This window comes from Micromys minutus (genome assembly GCF_963924665.1).
Source record: "Micromys minutus genome assembly, chromosome: 28".
NCBI classification, from domain to species: domain Eukaryota; kingdom Metazoa; phylum Chordata; class Mammalia; order Rodentia; family Muridae; genus Micromys; species Micromys minutus.
The window spans coordinates 389,540-411,371 of record NC_137963.1 but is presented as its reverse complement, the minus strand read 5'-3'; the positions used below and the strand labels follow the sequence as shown (position 1 = coordinate 411,371).

Genomic DNA, 21,832 nt, shown 5'->3' with positions numbered 1-21,832 from the left:
TCATACAGTCCCACAAAGTAGACACCTCATTGTGTGGTTTCATGCATAACAATCCATGAGAATTATCTCTGCTCTATACCCTTGTCGACACTGGTCTTGTAATTTTATGATTTTAAATCATTTATAAGTATAAATTGTTTTCATTTATCTTACCTTGTCTCTCATGATGTTTAGGGTCTTTTTAATTACTTAGAAACCTATTGGTCCTTTTTCTTGTGAGGTTTCAAAGTCACTCACAAAATTTTGTTGTCATTGTATACATGCTATGGGTGCACTGGTCAGAGGTCAAGTTTGCGGAGTTGGTTCAATCCACCTTTTATGAGTCGTCAGGCTTTTCCTGCTGAGCCACTTCATCAGCCTCATTTGCTCTTATTTCAGTTTTTTTTGTTATTAATTTTTAGGAGCTTTATCTCCTGTCCTAAAGCTTTATCAGATATGTAATATAAGAACAGCTTTTTCTGAATGTGGTTTACCCTTTCATTTTCTTAATAGTATCTTTTGATGAGCACACCCTTTTAAATTTGATAAAGTATAAGATATGGTCAATATTAACTAGAAATTACTGTAATCTCAATTTCAACAAGAATGTATACCAGTGTAATTACATTGTTTGGATAATATCCAGGTTATCAAATAAAAAGGTTGGTCAAGGATTGCTACATATGCAGTTTTAAATTCCTTCTGGATCAGATGAATTTTGTTGTCATTATCTGACCACAAGTCATCTTTTATTGAATATTACCCAAAGAGACTTTGTCCTACTTGCCTGGTTTTATGGGCTTCAGTGCTTCCTACACTGCCAGAGGATGGATGCCAAAGCCTTTCATTACCAAATATCTTAAAATCAATGGGCATGGATGTTTGTCATTTGAAGGGGGAACAAAGAGAGATGAGAAAATACCAGAACCTACAGTGAGGCTGACTCAGGAAAGTTCTTTGACTTTTTCTTTAAAAGATAAAGATAAAAGGAAGCAGAAAAGCATGGGGCACCAGTACAGCCATAACAGAAAAGACCTAAGCAAACAGAAGTATCAAAGTCAGCCAGAAATCCACTCCAAACTACAAACTCCCCTTAGGCACCTTAGACAAAGCTGGACTGACTTTAGACATTTAATACTTATTCTATAACACATGCAGGCCTAGAGTTCCATGTGAAAATAAGGAAAGTGTCAGGCATGTGTGATGTAGGGTTCCTTACAGTTCTTTGCAAGCTTGGGTAGCTGTGGTCCAGGTGCCTTTCTGCTTTGTGATCAAGATGTGACAATAACCAGAATGAAGAAGCCATCCAACTGGGCAGGATCTGTCCTCCAGCCCCTGCAAAAACAGTTGTGTGTGTTCACACCTGAATGGACTTGATAATCTGCAGAGGCAGCCCTAGCTGTAATTTCCCATCTTAAGAGATAAATGACTTCCCACTGAAAGGGAGCACCTCAGTCAAAGATGGTTCAATTTTAAATTGCCAACATTCTGATAATTAAACAAAATCAGCTGATCTAATACTATATTTATGACCTTATTATAATTGTTTGTTTTTTTTTCCCCCAGGCAGGATTTCTTTATATAGTCCTGGCTATTCTGGAACTCACTCTATAGACCAAAATGACTTTGAGCTCAGAAATCCACCTGTCTCTGGTGGAATTCAATGCAGTTACCACCACCTCCTGGCTTTAAATTTTGGATCTTAAAAAGTTACTTTGTACAATTTTTCCCCTTGTGACTTTCCAGGTATAATAAGAAAAAACACACACAAGTTGAGAATCACATGTTGAATTACTCTGTAAGCACCTACAGCATATTACCATGAAAGGTGCTTAGTCCTACCTTGGTTTGGGGGCTCCAGGCTTTCCAGGTGAACCCATCACATTGATACAGTCTGTGGGTACTTCCTTCAAAATGAAAGAGTCCCTTTAATTCCACAGAACAGTTCTTTGGGAACAAGGGCCACAGACCCTGTAGGGAAGAGTGGCAGATTAGAATTGATTTCATGTAAGTTGATAATTGTTTTCTCCCTTGAGTCTTCATTTACAGGGCAGAGTGTCAAGCAAATTATCCCCAAACTTGGGCTCCATTTTGTGAAGCTAGTGTGTTTATGGCCTAGGGAACAGTTTGCTGGAAGGCAAACAGGAAAGAAAGATTTCCATACCCGTCTGAGAAAGTGTGAGTCAGTTGTGGATTCTACTTTATCAGCTAGAGGCAGCTCTGCCACCTTCATTGTCCTCTGTGGCTGGCTAACGATGGATAATTTGGTCCGTTTTTCACCCTCTAGTTTCAAGGAAACTATACCGTGATACTTTGGGAAAGTAATAAGCAAAAACAAAGAGAGAAAAATAAGCACTGACAGAACAAACCTTTTCTTAATAATAATAATGATAATAATAATAATAATAATAATAATAATAATAAAATAATTTCAAATACAGTATCAAAGCAGAGACAAAAGGATTTTTTAATCACCCAATATTCTAAAAAAAAAAAAACTTTTCAAAAAAAACTTCAGATAAATAGACAAAGAGAAAAATGCAATAATATCACCACCATAAAAACATCTATGAACTTAAGACATTTAGCACTTTGTTATGCTTACATTGTAGATGGTGTCTGTTCCATTTCTACAAACAGAAGATGGGAGGACCTGAAAGCAACAAAAGACAGTATGTGTGCAAAGCTGACTTAAAAAGGGATTAGCAGTATCTTTTAGTAAGGTTCTTTAATAATTAAAAACTTAAAAGAATATTTCATGAGTTTTTTTCATGCCAGGTTCAATAGAATTTTTTAAACCATCATGTGTAACCACAGCTCATGGTTATGATGATTTCTGACAGTCTGGACAGAAGAGGTGGCTTTAGTTATCAGTGCATCTATAGCACAGAAAGATTCAGGCAACACACATACACACGTATGCACACTCATATGAGAGTGTGCCTTTATGGGAATCTTAGCTTCCATACACAAGGGGGTCACTTAAATGTGCTTTTGTTCTAGAACTGCTGATTGTTTCCTATCTATCTTGGTCATAAAAGGAACCAAAGCAGGATTCACATGGCTGAATGAATGTACCTACCACTTCACTTGGCACAGCTAGTGGAGTGGGTCCTCTTAATGACATTTGCACATAAAAGGCACTGCATGACTCCACAAAGAACACATTACGTGAATCCAAACAGTGCTGCGCTGTCTAAGACACTTATTACATGTCCCCACATATCCACTCCATCTCCTTACTGATTTGCCATTGCCCTGGGGCGTCATCTTCCTTTGAGAGAGGTCTGTGAGATCAAAACCCTGAAGAGCATCTCCTTTGGTGAAAGAAGGAGGAGGCCTTCTTTCCAGATGAGGAGAACCTGAAGCGGTGAGTGAGGATGACCCTGAAGGCAGCAGATGCCAGCGGCCCTTCCCCCACATGCTGTGCTTGCTTTGGTTGAAGGGATTTGAAGGATGGCACCGTCCTGGAGGCATGCAAGATGGCAGGTGATCAGTATACAACACAAACACATAAGCGATGGCATTGACACAGTTCTTGGAACAGCTTGTCATTAAACCTAGACGGATGAATTTCCCACCAGATGTTGCCTTTTTTCCCATTTGCCAGAAACACCCTCTCTTCATCAGCTTCCACCTGGGAAAGCAGTATCTTTCTGCACATGGATGGGGTGATTATAAAGTCATGAAATCCATCCCACAAATCATAGATGAAAATCATCGTCATGGTTTAATAATCATGCCAGACACTTAGGAAACCGGCTCACTTCCCTCCTTCCATGATCCTCATCAACATGGAAGGCTGATTCACTGAACAAGCGCTACCCTGCTCTCGACACTTCGAAAGGATTCGGTTTTCTTCAGTCTTTTAGATGAACAAACTGAAAATGTTTAAAAGTAGTGTGTGATCAAGAAGTAGCTATAAAAAAATTGCAATCGGCTATAAGGTGACAAAAACCTAGTGATTCTGAAGAGAGTTTCTACCAGAAACCTCATCAATCAATATTTCTGGTAAGGCACAGAAAATACAAACAAACTAAACCAGTGAAATGGCTCAGTAGGTGAGGATGCTTACCACCAAGCCTGATTACCAGAGTTTGATTCTTGGGAACCCACTTCATAGGAAAGAACAGATTCCCACTGGTTGTCCTCTGACCTCCCCACCATACCATAAGTAAAAAGGAATTAAAAATTAAACACAATTACAAACCTCCACTAACAAGAAAACAAAAACAACCCACCAAAAAGAACCTGTCTGGATATTTATTCTATTTTTAGCAGCACAGAGATGCAAGCACGAAGCCTTTCCTGGGCTAAGCAAGTGCTCTGCCGCTGAGCTATAGTCCCAGTCCAGGGCGTTTTTGTATGTGTATATTTCCTACACTTAAGTGAGCAGACATTCCTGTTGGCAAAGAAGCACACATGGTGAGGGAAAAGAAGGGATGAGATAAGTCAGGGAAATGTGGGTGTACAGAGCAAAGAAGACAGCATCCACTTTCATTATAGGGTGAGCAAGAGGACACTAGATTACAGGTAAGGAAAAAATGCAGATCACAGGGTATGACAAGCAAAAAAAGAAAGGCGTGAAATGGAGTGTCACCCTGGATACATAAAATGTCATAAAGATAAGGAACCAGAAGCAGAAGCACTTTGGCAGAACAAAACTTCAGAGCGCCAAGGGCTTTGCTTTCCATTTTATTTGTAGGTTGCTCTCTAGCAGGCTCTTCCCAGAATTGGTTGGCTCTGCCTCACCAAGTCATTCATTAGTATTCTCCAGCTGCCCCCGAATCCCCAGCCAGCTGCATCTTCACGTCTATTTTCCCCAATTCCTTCCCTTCTTAGAATGTTCCTGGTCACACTACAGTGGGGGCTCCTGTTTTAGGCACTGAGAGCTCTCCTTAACAGAGGAAGATAATTACAGCCCTGCAAACTCAGGGGGGGAAATAATTGTCCATAGATTCACACCAACACTGTTTCCCCCTTGGTGAGAACAACAAATGGTTAGAAAAAAAGCAACCAGGGCACTGACTTGTTGCTTTGCTACAGCCATTGCTCTTAGCAGGAGGAAAAGCCACGTGAAGCACAAACCAGAATAAAGAAATCGGAGTCATGGTGGAGGCGGCTTTCTTGACAAGAAATTACGCATTTTGATTTGAAGGTGTTATCAAGCATGTTGGCTGCTGCAAGCCAGCAGCCATGGCGCCAGGACCGCTCCTGATTTCAAGACGAGGATCAAAAGAATACCTCCTTTTGAGTCCAAAATTTTCACTGCTGCTTTTGTCTGTGTGCCAAGAACCGCATTCACAGGGGAGTTCAGAATTACTTCAAAGACCTCATCATCTTCCTCTAATCCGTCATAGGTAATTGCTATATTCCACATCTTAGTTGACATTCCTACAAGAAGTAAACATTTTAATTACTCTTTAATTGCTATTTCAATCACCTAGGTGTCAGAGAAATATATTAATTAACATGTCTGCAGCTAGACTGCAGTAGCCGAGTGAGCTATTGTACTGCCACCAGCTCACTGAGGCCCTGCTGTTCTCCCAAATAATATAAAAAGACCGCATTTGTTCCTGGACAATGATGACCGGCCTTCAATGCAAACACTGTAACAAAAAGTAAGCTGCATTACACAGGGGGGAGGGAAAAAGATTAGTAGACAAAATCCCAGACATAATTTTTCTCCCAGCCCCATCCCCTCTGTGCCTAAGAATAGTTACTACAATTCGAACATCTTAATAGTTGCAAAAAAAAATCTTAGGATGGTGCAGAAGACAGAAGTGATTATTGGGTGGTACTTCAGGCACCTCACAGATTCCTTGAAGTGATTCATTTACTCCAACTGCTGCCTTTATCGGCTGCTATCCCTCCCCAGATCTTATAGCCCATGGTTGATTTTTCTGCTGATGCAACGCTCATCAGTTAGATACTCTCCTAGAGAATGTATAGGCTGGGGATTGTACACACAGACTGGTCCAGCCTCCATTTCCCCTCTCTGTTTCTATCATGGAGTACAAACAAGTTTCTTCCACATAATCTTCTGAACTTAACACAAGTTTTCATTTGCTAAGATATCCCAGCCAATCTGTCCCATCAGGATGGAAGGCAAATCCAAGTCAGAGACACAAAGTATTCAGGCTGGAAGACTCTTCTGAAACTGTTCAATCCTCAGCAGTTTCTGTGATGGGAACTGTAATACATCTTCCTGTACTTACTTAGAAGTGAAGCTGAAGGCAGAGGTAAGAAAGGTGAAAGCTGTTTGGTGGTGTGAGAGGCTAAGATAGGGGACAAAGACCAGTAAGTTTACAGTTTAGGCTCTAGAGCAAAGCTTGGAAGTCTGTTCTGCCTCCCCTGCATATGGGTGCTTTCATATCTATGTCTTTCTCTATACAGTGGCTAAGCACTGTTTCCCAGCCTTCTTTTCTGAAAACTGACTTTTTGCTTGCATACGGACATGTCTGTAACTGTGTCATCTACATTACAGCCACCTTCTCAAAAGGATGTCTCGTATAGATTTTATGGCTGAATCAGCGATCCCTGCAGCATTCAGTGGGACGTCAAAATTGTTCACTTCTGAAATGAGCTGCTTTTAGAGGGAAAATGGGGGCATCTGCAATAATTTTGATAACAGAACAAGCTGGTGCTTAATTTATAAATTCTTCTGTGGTCTCAGATTACTTTTTACAGTCTTTGAAAAATCAGAAGTTGCACTATCTAATATAAAATATTAATTAATTCCCATCTCCCAAATGGACGAGTAGGTTCACCAAATGTATGTTTTATTCCTAAGTGTTTACCTCCCCATTAGAAGCTATGAAGAACACCAGACATACAGCAAAAGCCAAGCTCTGACCTAAAGGAGTTTGAAAGTTTTGGGAGGAAACAAGATGAATTGTCTTAGGTTACCCAGGAGGATTGGCCCCAGGACGCCTATTGAATGCCAATATCTGAGAGTTTCTCTGTGAGGCTGGATACTCAGAGACTCTGGGATGGTAGAGACAGTGGTGAAAATTGGAAGGCTGAGATTGTTAATATTCAGAGAATTGTTCTGACCACCAAGCATCATAAAGTTAAGTACAATTTAAATAAAAAGCTAGCATATAGAAGCATATTTCCATGTCTCAGTTGCCCTCCTATTTGAAAAAAAAATTAGAAAAAAAATGATAGTATCACTTTTAAACAAACAAAACAAAAAGGCTTTTAAAGTTGCTGCTGGATCTTATGGAACAAAACCAATTGGTGAAAGAGATCCTGTCTGAGTTCTTTCAAGAGCTTCTGATTTGCTGACCTACATTTCAACTTGGTTTCAAGTCTCCCAGGTGTGGAGGTCACCATCTCAGGTTAACGAGACTGTGAATAGGATTTTCACTGCTGTTGTTTGGTCCCTCACTTCCTCCACTTTCCAGATGTAAAGTGTACTTTAACTCCCTGAGATATATCTGAGTTTCCAGGAGGCTTGAACTGCCCTTTCCCCTGTTTCCAGAAAACAAAAGGTACTGGAGTGAGGAAGAGCTGTCCAGTCATAAAAACACACTCATCTTATAGAGAAAACTAGTTCCTGGATATTTTCCTACAAAGCAGATTTCTCTGTTGAGAGACATTTTCTCAATATTTTCCAGTAAATGCCAAATTACAGAGCTGTTCCTTTGGAAAACATTTTGACGTTTCAGAATGATGATTTGATTAAGAAAGCATCAAATCTCTCAGGGACACAAATTAAAGAAAGTCACTTGTTTTCCTTAGAAAAGCACTTCAGGTCACAACTGCTGAACGTTTTCTCAGGATTCCTGTTTGCAAAGTTTGGTGAAGTGCTACAGGCAAGCCTTCATCCCTCCCCAGTAAGAGATCTTCAGTCTCACAGTAACCTATGGACTGGAGGATTCGCTCTGTTTCTCTATCAGGGAAGCTAATATTTTCAGAGAAATGAATAGATGCTCCAGGCCACAGTGACAGTTTGGAACTGGGGACATCTAAAAGAAGCAAGGATTTACAGTATGAAAGTATATAAACATTTATAGGACCTGTGGATGTGGAGGTTTTTTTTTTTTTTTTAATTCTTTAAAGTAAGGCTTCATGATACAAAATTATTTCTGGTTTAATAAATTCTAAAATCAGGGGCAGCCAATCATGTGGCTTTAAAAAAATTTATAAAAGGTGCTTATATCATTTCTCAATAAACAATCCTTAAAATCCCGAGACCATTTGGGAGCCCCAGAAGTCATTAGTAGCTATCAAAACAGCACGTAAACTCTTCTACACAAACGGGCATTTATCTTATGCAGCGGAATCTCCACTCAGATAAATATCTGAGTCTCCCCTAGTGTGATACATTCTAGTTCCTCTAAACCCAAACAGAGCACCTGGTGGGCTGCTGAAAAACCTAACTTGCAACAAACAGCCATGGGTAATAAAAAGGGCATTTGGCAAAAATGATCGACTTTCAAACAAGTCCTTTAAAAAGGAGGACAAAAAGAACATTAACCCTTCCGTGGTAGAGCAGAGGATGAAGGAACCTGCAGAAGCCTGAGGATAAACATTGAACACAGAGCAACAATAATGCGATCAGCCTAGAAAACCTACTCACCCATGTTAGAAAGCTAAAGAACACGGAAGGAGGCTAACAAGAATATCTGAATTGTTGCATGTCAAATTTAAGGTTCAATGTTATAGGCTGAATTGTATCCCCCACAGCTTCTATTGTGAGGCCTTCCTAACTGCTGGGACCTCACAATGTGACCTCATTTATAAATGGGGCGATGGCATGGTATGAATTAGCTTGATGTCATAGTGGAACAAGACAGCTCCTTAAGATCATCTGGGTCCTTATGATGAGAGAGAATCTATCCATAGGGAGAGCACCATGTGAGGTGAAGACAAGGACTAGGGAGAGAGAGCTGGAGCCAGAACCAGCAAAGATCACCAGAAAACCTCAAAAGGCACAAAAGAAAGAGACAGGAGAGATTCTCCTTCACAGACCCACACGTTGGTTTAGGATTGAACAGCCTCTCAAACTGTAATGCAATGTCAGTGTTTAAAACCACTCAGTTTGTGACACTCAGTTATAGAAAAACAATATAATCTTCATATGTCATGCTTCTTGTTTTGTGAACAGCATAAAGACATTCCTCTCCTAATAGTACGATTGCCAGTTTGGGGATGGTGATGATATTCAGTCACTTTTCTGAGCTTACACTGGGCAGAATGTCATCAAAGTGCAGCCCTGGAGTACAAAGCTGCAAGCCCTGGCCACTTCTCCAGCATTTTCCCATTTGTTCTTGGGTGAGTGACCCAGGTCTGTTACAGACCATAGGGGAGGAGGGAGAGCCATGAAGAACAAGGAGGCAGTTAAACCCACCCACAGGAGAGCCTTGAGGGATAGTGTTCAGCATTAAGACAGACTTCTCCAGAAGTACGAGGCACTTTTGTATTAGTGCTTCAGCCTTCCTCCTCTTCCTCCTTCTTCTCTTCCCCCATCCTCCTCTTCCTCCTCCCTACTAGAATGTTGCCTCTCCTAGGAAGTCTTCCAGCATTTTCTTTACCCAGAACAATGGCTTTCACTTTGGGTTCCAAAGTTCTGTTGGCAAATATTTTCATGTCTATATGTTGCATACAGTAGAACAACTTCAGGAGAAGACATTTTACTTTTTGGTATCTAGCAAAAATTTTCCATAAGTTTAAATCAAAGTAAGTACTATCCAATGAAATCATGATTTTCTCTGGAAGCATATTATGACAACTTATTTCAAAAGAAATCATTTAGGAATTCCTTTTAGGAATCTGTAGAATCATAACATTTGAAAAATCCCTACCAAAATATGTGGACAATTAAATTAACATTATGTTATAATGTTTAAATTACTTTACCTTTCTGGATTGTTTTGAATATTTACTTTGATAATTTTTATGTTTATCATTTGCTATAATCTTTGTTCTCAATCTAAACAAACATTCACTTGTGATAAGACTATATGTAAGAGCAGAACTTCAGGCCAAACGCGTCTGTTGGGAAAAGACTGGTACAACTCTTTGATGATTCTCTAGATGGCTGAAATTGCATAATATCCTGTGTTCTCAGCAATCTCCAGATTGCTTATGGAACATGAAACAAACCATAAACACAAAACGTACCTGGGTCAAATTGAAGCAGTTTGGATGGAGTGACAGTAAAATCTTTTCCAACTATAGCTGACACTTGGTTAACCTTAGTAGGAAAAAAAAAGTCATTTAAGAAATAAAAGTAAATATTCTACACTACAGAAATGCTTACTCTCCTGATTCCTATACCAGAATAAACTCATGGTCTTAAATATGTTTTTAATATTAGGTAAGATTTTTAGAATTGTAATAAACCATTTTGGGTTCAGGCTCTGTTGAATGCTTTTCCCCCTTAAGTTAGCTGATTGTTTCTCCTTTTAAAAATATCCAGTTATTGGAATACTTAGAATAAAGTTTACAACATTATTGTTCTCTTTGTTATGAGAGCCATTTTATTCCTCCCTTGGTCATAAAATGGAGAAGAAACAGGGGAAGGGAGAAGGAAACTCAGGAGGCCCAGAGAGTTTGTACACTATCAGCCAGCTCTGAAGACCCCTGCAAGCTCCAGGACACAGAGGTCCCTCAGGCCAGACTAACCAAGCAAGCCCTGAATGTTGCTTTCCTGCCTTGAACCCATCACTCTGTACTAGCTTTGTGGGGCTGAAGGACCTGGTAAGCAGCTATGCATAGTCAAACTAGAACAGGACCCACAGTTATGAAAGACATACAGAGGGAAAATTACCCTGGTCTAACTTGACTACTGACTGTTCCACTGGGTCCCTGATCCAGGTCTAAAATCCAAAGACACATCCAAAGCCATGGTCTTAGACACCCAAGGAAAGCCTACATGTCTGATTAAAAAACAAGTCTGTGGTGAGCTTGTTATGTGCCACTGAGAGAGACCCCAGGTAGTTGTTTATTTTACACATATTTAAGATGCTGAAGATGGTTAAGACGGTAAAAGGAACAAAAGGTGCAACTTGAACCTCTTAAATGCCCATCTATTCCTGTGGTGTCCAACATTGTCTCTATTTCCAGCCAAGATGCTAATAGGTTAATGATTCTGTCTAGGAGCATCTTGCTGAAGAAGGGATTACCTCTTAGGCTTCCATTTGTTCTTTGTCTTCAGTGTTCAGTGCCAAGGCTCCCCCCTGAACCAGCTTTTGCTGGGAAAAGGCAGCCCATTGTACACCTGCATCCACCATATGCTGGAAGTTACATTTGTCTGCATGGTTCTCACATATGCAATTACCTAGTATTTACCACCACCGAGTTTACAGAATCCTAGGTGGGAAAATCATGTCTGAGGCAAGGTGTTTGGAAAGAGACATCAGGTGAAGGGACGCAATTCACCAAGGACAAACAGCACAGGGCAAAGAATGCCTTCTCTCTCTTCTCAGTCAAGTAGCCCATAAAATCTTACATAAGATGGCAGATTATATATACCCTATATCAAGCAGTCCCCAAAGTCTCAGGCACTATACTTGATGAAGGCCTGCACACTCAGCTGTCAGGAACATACAACTTTTTATGGAGATTAAAGTCCTATATAAGTTCTTTCTATGTGTCAAGATGAGTGGTAATGTAGACCTAAACACTTTTGAGGCAATTTTAATTCAACATAACTTCTGCTAACAGAGATGCCACCTCACCCAGAGGCTCATCCCAGTGACTGAGTAGGGAGGAGTCTCTTTTGTTTCCCATCAAAGCACATACCTTGCTCTAAGAGCCCACTTTCTGGAAGGGCTTAGGTAGTGCTCCAACCTATGGGAAGGGTAGCAAATTGTGTCCATATGAGGACTCTACCCTTCAGATGACTGTCCCAACGTGCCCTTCTACTTCTGCATGATGTGGCTACACCTCAAGCTAGGTTTATGCTTCCCGTTTTACCTTATCCATTGAGGCATAGAAAGTAATCCTGTTTCATTCACAACTGGTCACTGCTTTAGGCATCTGATAGGAGCTGTATACACAGTCCAAGGTGGAATTTAACACAGATCCACTAGGTTAGATATTTCTTTCTGAGAAATCAAACTTGAAAGGTAAAGAATGTGTAGAAATAGCCAGATTTCAAAACCCAAACCAGTGGATTTTAAATATTATCTAGGAATTCACTGAAAGACTGGGGGACAAAGATGTTGTATACTTGGACTCTCTGACATATAGGGACGCCACCCCTCCACCCCTTGTCTGTGTTTTTCTTGGCCATTCTAAATTTTTCTAAGAAGATCATTGAAGGCTCTAACCAGCAACATTATTTGCATTTTAGAGTTGTTACCTCTATGCCCACAAAGGCTGAGTCCATGGAATATCCCCTTCTGGTGACTTCCAAGGGCAATAAGCCCACATTCTCACAGACCTCATATTCAGTCTGGGACCATTCGATATACGACCATTTCAGCTCCAAGCTGTGAATGAATAAGTAAGTAAGTAAGTAAATGAATAAATGAATAAATAAATAAATAAAAGAAGGAGGAAGAGAAAAAAAGAAAAAAGAAGAAGAGGAAGAGGAGGAGGGGAGGAGGAAGAGGAGGAGGAGGAGGAGGGGAGGAGGAGGAGAAGGAAAAGAAGAGGAAGAAGAAGAAGCAGAAACAGAAGAAGAAGAAGAGGAGGAGGAGGAGGGGGGAGGAGGGGGAAGAGGAGGAGGAGGAGGAGGAGAAGAAGAAGAAGAAGAAGAAGAAGAAGAAGAAGAAGAAGAAGAAGAAGAAGAAAAAGAAGAAGAAGAAGAAAGAAAGATAAGAAAGAAAGAAAGAAAGAAAGAAAGAAAGAAAGAAAGAAAGAAAGAAAGAAAGGACATCATTAGGTAACCCATGAGAATGTCCCTCAGTATGGTCATATAGATGGGAGATTGAACACTGAGTTCCATCCATGTCCCAATGTCAGTTTGGTGAATCCATGCCAGTGACAGAAATCCCTCACAATTATTTGGAATATTTATTCATGATTAACTTTTGCATTTTCTTCTTTGATCATTATAACGTCCTTGTGAGGGAACATAGAAAATATTCTAAATTCTATTTTATAAGTAAAATACAATAAAAAGAATTTCCAAATCCCACAGTTGTTAGTGATGAGGCAGAGGCTCAAATCTGAGTGTGTGTGAAGGGAAAGAAACCAGAAGGCATGAAGAGTCTTCAAGAGTCTGTTCATTTTAGGAAGATCTCTGAACCTGGGTACACTTCAATGGAAAGTTATGTCCAGGATGTGCTTAGGAATTTAAGTGTCTGCATGCTTTGTTCCTAACTCCTGCTCCTCTTTCTGTGCATGTGAAAGAGACACAATAGTGGGCAGTTTGGGTGAAATCCTGATCCTCCTTCAGTGTCCACAGAAAAGTGGGACCCACTGCGAATGGCAGCATGTGTAGACATTCAAGTCTCACACTGCCTGCACATAGCAAACAGTGTGGATATACAGCCTGTATATAGCATACAGCCTAAAGATAGCACACACCTACACACATTCTTTGGTATGTGATACTTCATCTCTAGATGATGGACAATAGCAAATATAGCATAGGTCCTGTGTAAATGGCTGATTTACTATATTGTTAATGACAAGAAAGGGGGTCTGTGCATTCAGCATGACATAATTCTGTAATAAGTAATTTTGAATTATTATTGGTTATATCTACAAAACTCCTGTGACACAGAGGGGCAACTGTATACAGCTGAATATGATTTATAAATAGTTCTGATGTACCATGAATAAATCTGACATTTGATGGAAATTGTCATATTTAATGGTTGTCATCTAAAGAACTTAGGGGGTCACATTATACAAAGTTTACCAACAAAATAAATCCAGTAGTATTGGTTTGCCCAAGCATAATGGTCTGGGGTGGACTGACACTATAGCATAGACTTACTATAGGGCCCATGATAAGATATGCACTTTATACAGATACATGTTTATTCAATAGTTATGAAACATTGCTACTGTATGCTGGATATCATAAAAATGACCTGAAATGTGTTATTATATAAGAAATATTGGTTCATCCATTGGTATTTGATGCAACAGAATTTAAGCCTAGCATGAGATAGATCAAGAGATTGAAAAAATAACTATGCTTAAAATGTAATAAAATAATAGTTAATAAGGTTAATTCAAATGCCAATAAAAATGACAAGTTGCAAAGAATTCCAAAGGATCCAGGTTAAAAAAAAAGTTATTCAGGGAGAAGACAGTGGAATAAATTGGGAAACCAATATATGTGGACAGATTTGAGCTGAGTCTCCTAAAAGTCAAGTGAGTTCCAAAGCTGAGTTCTGCACTGCTACCCATGGCTTATACTTAGCTTTGTAAACAGGAATTAATGCCACCATGCAGACCCCACAGCCTTACTCTCTAACAGTGCAATAAGGTTGCTGATCTAGATAAAAAAAAAGTCTCAGTGATTAGGGGTGTGTATGTGTATTTTCCAGATGAACCTCCTGGATTAGTGCCATGCCTGTAGGTAAAGATGGTCACCAAACAATGTCCAATATTTATTTTTCTTAAAACTAATCACCATACATAATAACAATCTGTTGAAAAGTTATGAAACTTAACCCAATATATAGATTTTCCAGAAAAAAAAATATTTTTTTAAAATAAAGCCTCCTATACTATACCCACAGGGTAAGTGTAATGTGTTCTGAATGTGAATTCTTTTTGTTTTTTTTTTTTTTTAAGTAATGTATTTGCAATGATTCTTCTATTCTTAAACAAATACTTGGGAAAGGAGAAGGAAATGATGTAGCCAACCAATTTGGAATTCTCCCTGCAAGAATCCACATGATTTTAGGTTTGGTATTAGGTAGACATTCAGATCTAGGAACCTATAAGAACTATCTGCAAGTTCTGTGTATGTAGACATTGTGTAGATAAGGTTGGACTGATGTTTTCACATCTAAGGGACCCTCTTCTTACTATTGAGTAGAGTGTATTCTATGGGCAGAGACATTGGTTAACAAGGTACCTTGTATTAAACACAGCTAGTGAACCTTTTAATTTGATGGGCAGGAGCTCTTAGGTCAGGGCTTCAACTCACACTGTGGGTTTCACAGTAAAGTATTCTTACTGTGGGAGGCAGCCTGGGCTCTGAAAGGTATAGCAGCACCTTCAATTTCTCTTTTAGGGGACATAGTTTTGTACTTTACCCTGCTCACAACCGTCAAAACTATGTACAGACTTTTCAGATGACCCCTGGGAGGAAAGATTGTAGATTTGTGTTAAAGCGATAATTGATTGGACAGGAGGGAGATAAGTGGGGAAAGGTCAAGGAACGGAAGTGGAGGCAGTAGGCAGAGACACGATGGAGGCAGACATGTATGTTTGTTTCTCTTGGCATATCTCTAGCTTGATAAGTTTGTTGTTATTATTATTTCTAAGAGTTTCTGTGGGTCTTTTATCTCATATAGAAGGGCAGTTTATATCTTTGTCCATTGGGTGTAAGTTTATTGTGTAGAGGGTTTGTAGATTGAGAATTTAGTATATAAATTGACTGGGCTTTGGAGTCATGTTTGTGCCGGGTGGTGGGGTAAAAAAACACTCCAGGGTGGCCATATTCATCGGGGACAGAAGCAACAGGGTGGGTGGAGTGAGCCACCTGGGAAGGTAACACTTTCGAAGAGAGTGGCTTTCGGACTGAGTGACAGAGTCTGTGCACTCAGCTCCACATTGGAGCAGCGTCCACTAAGTGAGACCGTGGGGGCCAATAATACCATAAGACATCCTTTTAATATTTACTGCAACACTTCAGCTGAGAGCTACCAGTCTGGGGATGCTCATCACAGCAGAGGAACTTTTCTAAGTAAAAGCTAAGTTTTGGTCTTCAAGAACCACATTTGTAAACAGAAGACACTGAAGCCAGATTATGCTGGTCCCTCTGCCACTCAGCTTGAAGTTGTCAGACACACAGAAAAGGTGTTTGGACACCTCATTTAACATTGCAGATTCTTTGCCAAATTTTCATTTTCTTCAATCACCCCTATCCTGGTTTATGTTTTCATGCATAGCACACTATCTAGATTTTTGGGTACTAAGCCATGCTCTATGGGAACAGCCTTTGCTTCTCTATGTATGGCAGCTCAACTTGCTGAGTCTGGAAGACAAAAAGTGGCAAAGAGTACCTAGCAACTATCTGTCCACGGTGCTGTTTCCTGAGCTGAGATGTCCTTTTCCAGCATCTTTTATACATCTTGAAAATAATTCTCACATGTTCTTTGTAACTCCAACTTAATCAAAACCTTTTTAACCACCCATTATTCTGACCTCACTAGAAAGAAGGATGCCAATAGAAGTGTTCATCATCAAAACAGTTTCTTTTTTTTCTGATCTTCAAATGTGTGATTCCTTTCTTTTTAATTTTAAAAATTATTTTATTTATTTGCATTCCAAATGATGCCCCCTTCCTGGTCCTTCCTCCATGAGTTCTTCACCCCCCTCCCCTTTGCTTCTGAGAGGGTGCTCCCCCACCCACTCACTTCTACCTCACCCTGCTAGCAGCACCTTTCCCGGGCCACCAAGTTTCTACAGGATTAAGAGCATCCTTTCCCACTGAGGCCAGACAAGGCAGTCCTGTGCTACATATGTAAAGGGCTATGGACCAGCCCATGTATGCTGTAAAGCATATTTTTTTAACTGGGCATGTATGTTATTCTCTGAGGCATGTTGTAGTTCTCAACACTATGTATATCAGAAGACACTAGTGACTGTCACAAGCAGGAGGGTGGCCCTGGCATTTGTGGGTGTAGCTAGCTAGAGATGCTGCTTAGCTGTTGTGCATGGGACATTGACCTATGACAAAGAATTGTGCTTTCCTATATGCCAAAAGTGTTGTCAGTGGTGAGAGAGCCTGTTCTACAATTTAAAAACAATGTATTTTTTTGGCATTTTATTTTGTAGCTATGAGACTCATGTATATGAAGGAGCAACAAACAGAAAGAAGCACTCAGGGTTAGAACATCAGTTTGGGATCTGGGTCAACAATCTAGGTTAATAACAGTGCTTTAGCCTCTTCATGCCTCAGTTTCCTCACTTCTCAAAGCATACTAAAGGCATGCCATACTTCAAAGGAGTTAATGAACATCCATGAGTGTTCATTAAATATGGTGAGCTTCTCAGTAACGGGTTTCAGAGAAGCTGAAATTGTGATTAGGTCGTTATTCCTATAACTAGGTTGTCACTCAGAATAAAGTAACATCTGACTTCAGAAAATTGAAATGCTAAAATATATATTTTTCTAAGCATTCTAAGGTTTATCAATCAATTCAGAATTAGAGCTATTAAGCCTGATAACCTCATACTTTGAACACCTGTGTTTCCTAGTTTTCATTTTCTCTTGATAATGGGGAGTGGTTAGCCAAGAGGCAGCAGAGTGAGTGGAGCAAACAAGCCCTTTGGAGTCAAGCACACCTTGCAAGCGTTCATTAGTGTGGGAATGCGGTCAGTTCTTCTGGCTCTGTAGGCTTCAGTTTTCATTATGTTAAAATGAGGAGAATTACACTCATGTCAAATCATTAAAATTAGAATTAGTTAATGTGTACAAAGCACCTGTACACAGTGGGTGCTTAATAAGTGCCATTTTCTTTTCCTTCCTCTGTGCTTTCCATAGCCCTAGACTGGGGATAAGCATGTTAACTCTGGGCTGTAGACAACGTGCAGGCATGAGGGAACAAATGTCCTCAACCTCTCCCCTTACAAGGTGTTTCATAAAAGCAGTTTAAATGCTTTAAAGGTTGCCCAATAGAAATACCTTTCTTTTTACGTTGCTTTTGACTTTTCTCTTCTGAGGCCAAGACTTAGTAATAGAACAGCTGGGTGCAGTTGCCAGAGAGGACAAGAATCAGTGGTCATAGAAACGAATGAATGAGAAGGGCCAAGGGGACCAACTCTTATTCTCTCTCCCTCTCTCCCTCTCTCTCTCTCTCTCTCTCTCTCCCCCCTCCCTCCCTCTCCCCCACTCTGTCTCTGTATGTGTGTGTGTCTTTCTCGCCCTCTTTCTCTCTCATAAAGAAGGCCACATGGAACATATACTAAGAAAATTACATGGATGCATTGATGTACATTGGCTTCATTCTCTGGTCTACAATGATGTTTTCAATGAGTACTGTGGGCCGTATGTACCTTGGTTAAGCTCTGTAGATCATTTGGACAGTCAAGTTGAGCCAGAGAACAGAGCAAGCTTGTCAATGAGTTACACCAAGGCCAGAGCCAGCAAGAGCTATGCTCTCTGAAATCCAGAAGCCAGGGTTCACATTCGGCAGCCATTCTTCCACCAGCACACAGTGTTACTTCCACACATGGAGTCTGATTTCCGTATTATCTTTGGAGAATTGTGTTCTTAAGCACCTAACACACTGCCTAGAATTTAGGCACTTAGCCAAATCTAAATCTTGAGGCAAATATCCATTGATTTCAGTGTTATAAAATAGCTTCTGTTTATGGCACTGTCTTTCAAATGTATTCTGTAACAAGTTGTTACCTGCACTAACCTGGATATTGGGGAGAGGGAGGGCTATGTGGCCTGTTAAGGTGAGGTGAGCTGCATAATGAACCCTCCTACAGACTCTCTTTAAAATGATCAGCTTGATGAATTTTGACGTGATTAAACACATTCACCAACATTAAACACATTCACCATTAAAACATTACTAGCCAGCTGCTGGTAACTTAATTAATCTCACCCAGACCAAGCCTTCCAATGTTTAATGAAATAGATGAAGAAATCTATTGATCCCTCAGAACTAATAATGCATAGAAATCACAATAGCAAAGCACAGTGTTTAGCATATTGGGAATAACCATATGGACTGTTTGCTTTGTGAATAACCCTAAAATCAATATCTAATTACAGATAGGCTTTAATCCACCAAATATTTCAGGATACTTCTTCAAGCAGTCCATTGAATTAATATAAATATTTAGGGGGGATTAGCACTAGCAGTGAGGAAACACAAGATGCATTTGCTAAGAACTGAAATACAAGATTCTTACACACACACACACACACACACACACAACCCAAAAAGCCCTATCTGCTTGGACACAACTATTCCACTCAAATACTGAGACAAATGCAGAACATTTTCTACTTCCTTGCACACACTCAAAAGCAAACAATATGCAGGATGTTATTTTTGTATTATCTGTCTGCAGGCATCTTTCTTCACAGGCTCTAGCCATTTCCAGATGATAGGGTCATCTCCAGCATGAGGCTGTTGAAAGAGATCTCTGTCCAAGGATGCCTATGCCAATCTAAACCAGCCCCCACGGAAGCAAGTTATAGCCCCACTCTCTGCATGATGTAAACTCGACTTCGACTTGCAAAAGAACTTTCATGGTTACCTAAAAACATAAAGCATTTCCATGAAGAGATATCCTTGCTAACATTAAGACATTTAAAGGGTATGTGTGTGAGGAAACCTAGTGCCATTGCTGGGGGAAAATTTTGTCACCCACACATGCTAGCTGGCACATAGAGGGCCAAAGGTTTGCATTTACTCAGGAGCAAATCTGATCAATACTGTGCATTTCAGTAGAACCACTTAAAAGATTATAAGGCTTAGTGAAGTCAACTTGTGAATATCTTTAGAATGTAGTTAACTATTTTTCTTGAAGAAAAAAAGGTCTTTTCTTCCTTCCTTTCCTTTCTTTCTTTCCCTTTTTTCCTTTCTTTTTATTTATTATATTTAAGTACACTGTCCCTGTCTTCAGACACACCAGAAGGGAATCAGAACCACCATGTGGTTGCTGGGATTTGAACCTAGGACCTCTGGAAGAACAGTCAGTGCTCTTAACCACTGAGCCATTGCTCCATCCCCATCTTCCTTTCTTTTTAAAAAGAAGGTAAATTGCTATCCATTCTTTAGACGGTGATTCTGACCAGGAATCACTTCCCTTAAGCAGAGGCAGTTTAATAGGTGGGAGAATTTGTTTTAGTTTACAGCTTCAGAATTTTAAATGCAGGTACTTGGTCTTCCTTGTTCATACCTGTTTTCTAACACCCAGCGCTGTGAGCCTGGCATACAGTAACCCCCAGTGTCTGTGGGGTTATCTAATAGACCTGGGTGCAGGACAGCACTTCAACAGGCAAGGGAAGCATCATCAGAACGCTTTTTCTAAGACTGGATGCTCCATTTTGCTAACAATGACTATAGCACCCTCTGCTGGCAAATGGTGAAACTACAGTACAGAATGAGGAAAAGAAAATCAGCACTAACATTTTCTCTGAGTTTCTCTTCCTGGTTCACATTTCTACAAAGAGGGAGCATAGTAGGGCTGTGCTCATTTATGCTATTTTATGTGTCTTGGGCATGGTGAACACAAAATTTAGAACAAATTGACTTTTCTCTGAGGCGTCTGGGAAAGGCAGTAAATAACAAAAACTAATGCAGCACAAGAAATGGAAGGACGGACTTTCATTGTGACCATCTGTCAGCCAGTAAATTATTCAAGGTCTATACCCAAGAAGCATCTGGAAAGGAGGCACAATCACTGAAATTATCCTGCTCTGTTAATCTTGTTAATATTGCAAATTTGTTCTTATTAAGGTGAGTATCCTACATCATATATATTTGTATTTTAAAATATCACTTAATATATTCCTTTGAGTCTATTTTTGTCTGTACTATCTTCTTCTTGATTTTAAGGTTTGTTAAAATCTTTCCTTTTTTTTTGTGTAAGGAAGATTATACTTGGCTGCTTCTTCCTACTCCCTCCCACCCCCACCTCTGGTTCAGAAGCCAGTAGTGACTAACACAGTCCTAGAGTGACCTCTGGCTGCAGCAGGTACACACAAGCTTTGAGCTCAGTCCTGAAAGCCTCCAACAGCAACTTCCCAGGGTGTGAAAGGGGACAAACACATTTACAAGCACGATAAAAATGATATTGTTTGCTTACCCTTTTGGTGTCTTTATAATCTGGAAACTACTGGGTTTCCCACCATCTAGAAATAATACAACAGAAATCTCCTCTCCAAAATAAATTGTATGAGCCTATGAAAGAGTCCATCAATTTACCCCCATTAATTGTAAATATCTACCCATGTAAACATTGACCCTATAAATGGTGAAAGGCCTGGTTTGGAAAAGATTGTTTCATGACCTTAATCAGATGAACATGACTCGAAGAAGGAACCACTGAATAATCAAAAGTTACCTCTGGGGAGTGGCAGTGTTCCCCGTAGGGTCCATGACCTGAAATTCCAGGATATCTGAATTCACTTGCAAAGAAGGGTTTATGATATAAAGGATGATCTTATGGCTTAAGTCCTTCTGGCTAAATTGATTGTGGATGAATTCACCTGCAAGCAAGAAATAGATGAATCTCATGAGTAACTAAATCAAACATCACTTGAGAATTAATAAACACACACACACACACACACACACACACACACACAGCTGTTTTGTCTGGAAAAGATTTAAGGACCAGTGCTGGGCTGGGGATTCTATTTAGGTGGTAGTACTTGCCTAGCATACACAGAACACACCAAAAACCCTGCACGGTGGCATACACCTGGAATCCTAACCCAAGATACTGAGGAAGAATGACCAGAAGTTAAAGGCCATTTTCAACTATGTATCAAATTTGAGGCTAGCCTGGGCTACCTGAGACCTTATTTAAAAAGAAAAAGCTGAAGTACATTCAAATAAAATTAGCATTATTGCACCTATGTTCAGATTCAAATTTGATGGACTCAAATTCATCTTTAAGTTTGCTTTGCTTTAGAGGTATTTGCCTTACAGTACTAAACTAAAGAGAAAGGGAATAGGAACTTAATAAAAAGCCTGTCACCTCTGCCATCCTATTTAATGAGCTGTTGTGATCA

General features: G+C 39.9%; 1 protein-coding gene across 1 annotated transcript in view; it reads right to left on the bottom strand.

Moving 5' to 3' along the window:
* FREM1 (FRAS1 related extracellular matrix 1) overlaps positions 1 to 21,832 on the bottom strand; it is a gene marked incomplete at its 5' end in the record, with an annotated part of 108,380 nt that overhangs the window by 10,401 nt on the left and 76,147 nt on the right. The window contains 9 exons of the mRNA XM_080939991.1: positions 1,199 to 1,314; positions 1,822 to 1,950; positions 2,144 to 2,290; positions 2,585 to 2,632; positions 3,223 to 3,446; positions 5,224 to 5,373; positions 10,111 to 10,183; positions 12,296 to 12,425; positions 21,160 to 21,304. Coding sequence (XP_080796117.1) covers positions 1,199 to 1,314; positions 1,822 to 1,950; positions 2,144 to 2,290; positions 2,585 to 2,632; positions 3,223 to 3,446; positions 5,224 to 5,373; positions 10,111 to 10,183; positions 12,296 to 12,425; positions 21,160 to 21,304 — 1,162 coding nt within the window. The remainder of the gene's footprint in view (positions 1 to 1,198; positions 1,315 to 1,821; positions 1,951 to 2,143; positions 2,291 to 2,584; positions 2,633 to 3,222; positions 3,447 to 5,223; positions 5,374 to 10,110; positions 10,184 to 12,295; positions 12,426 to 21,159; positions 21,305 to 21,832) is intronic.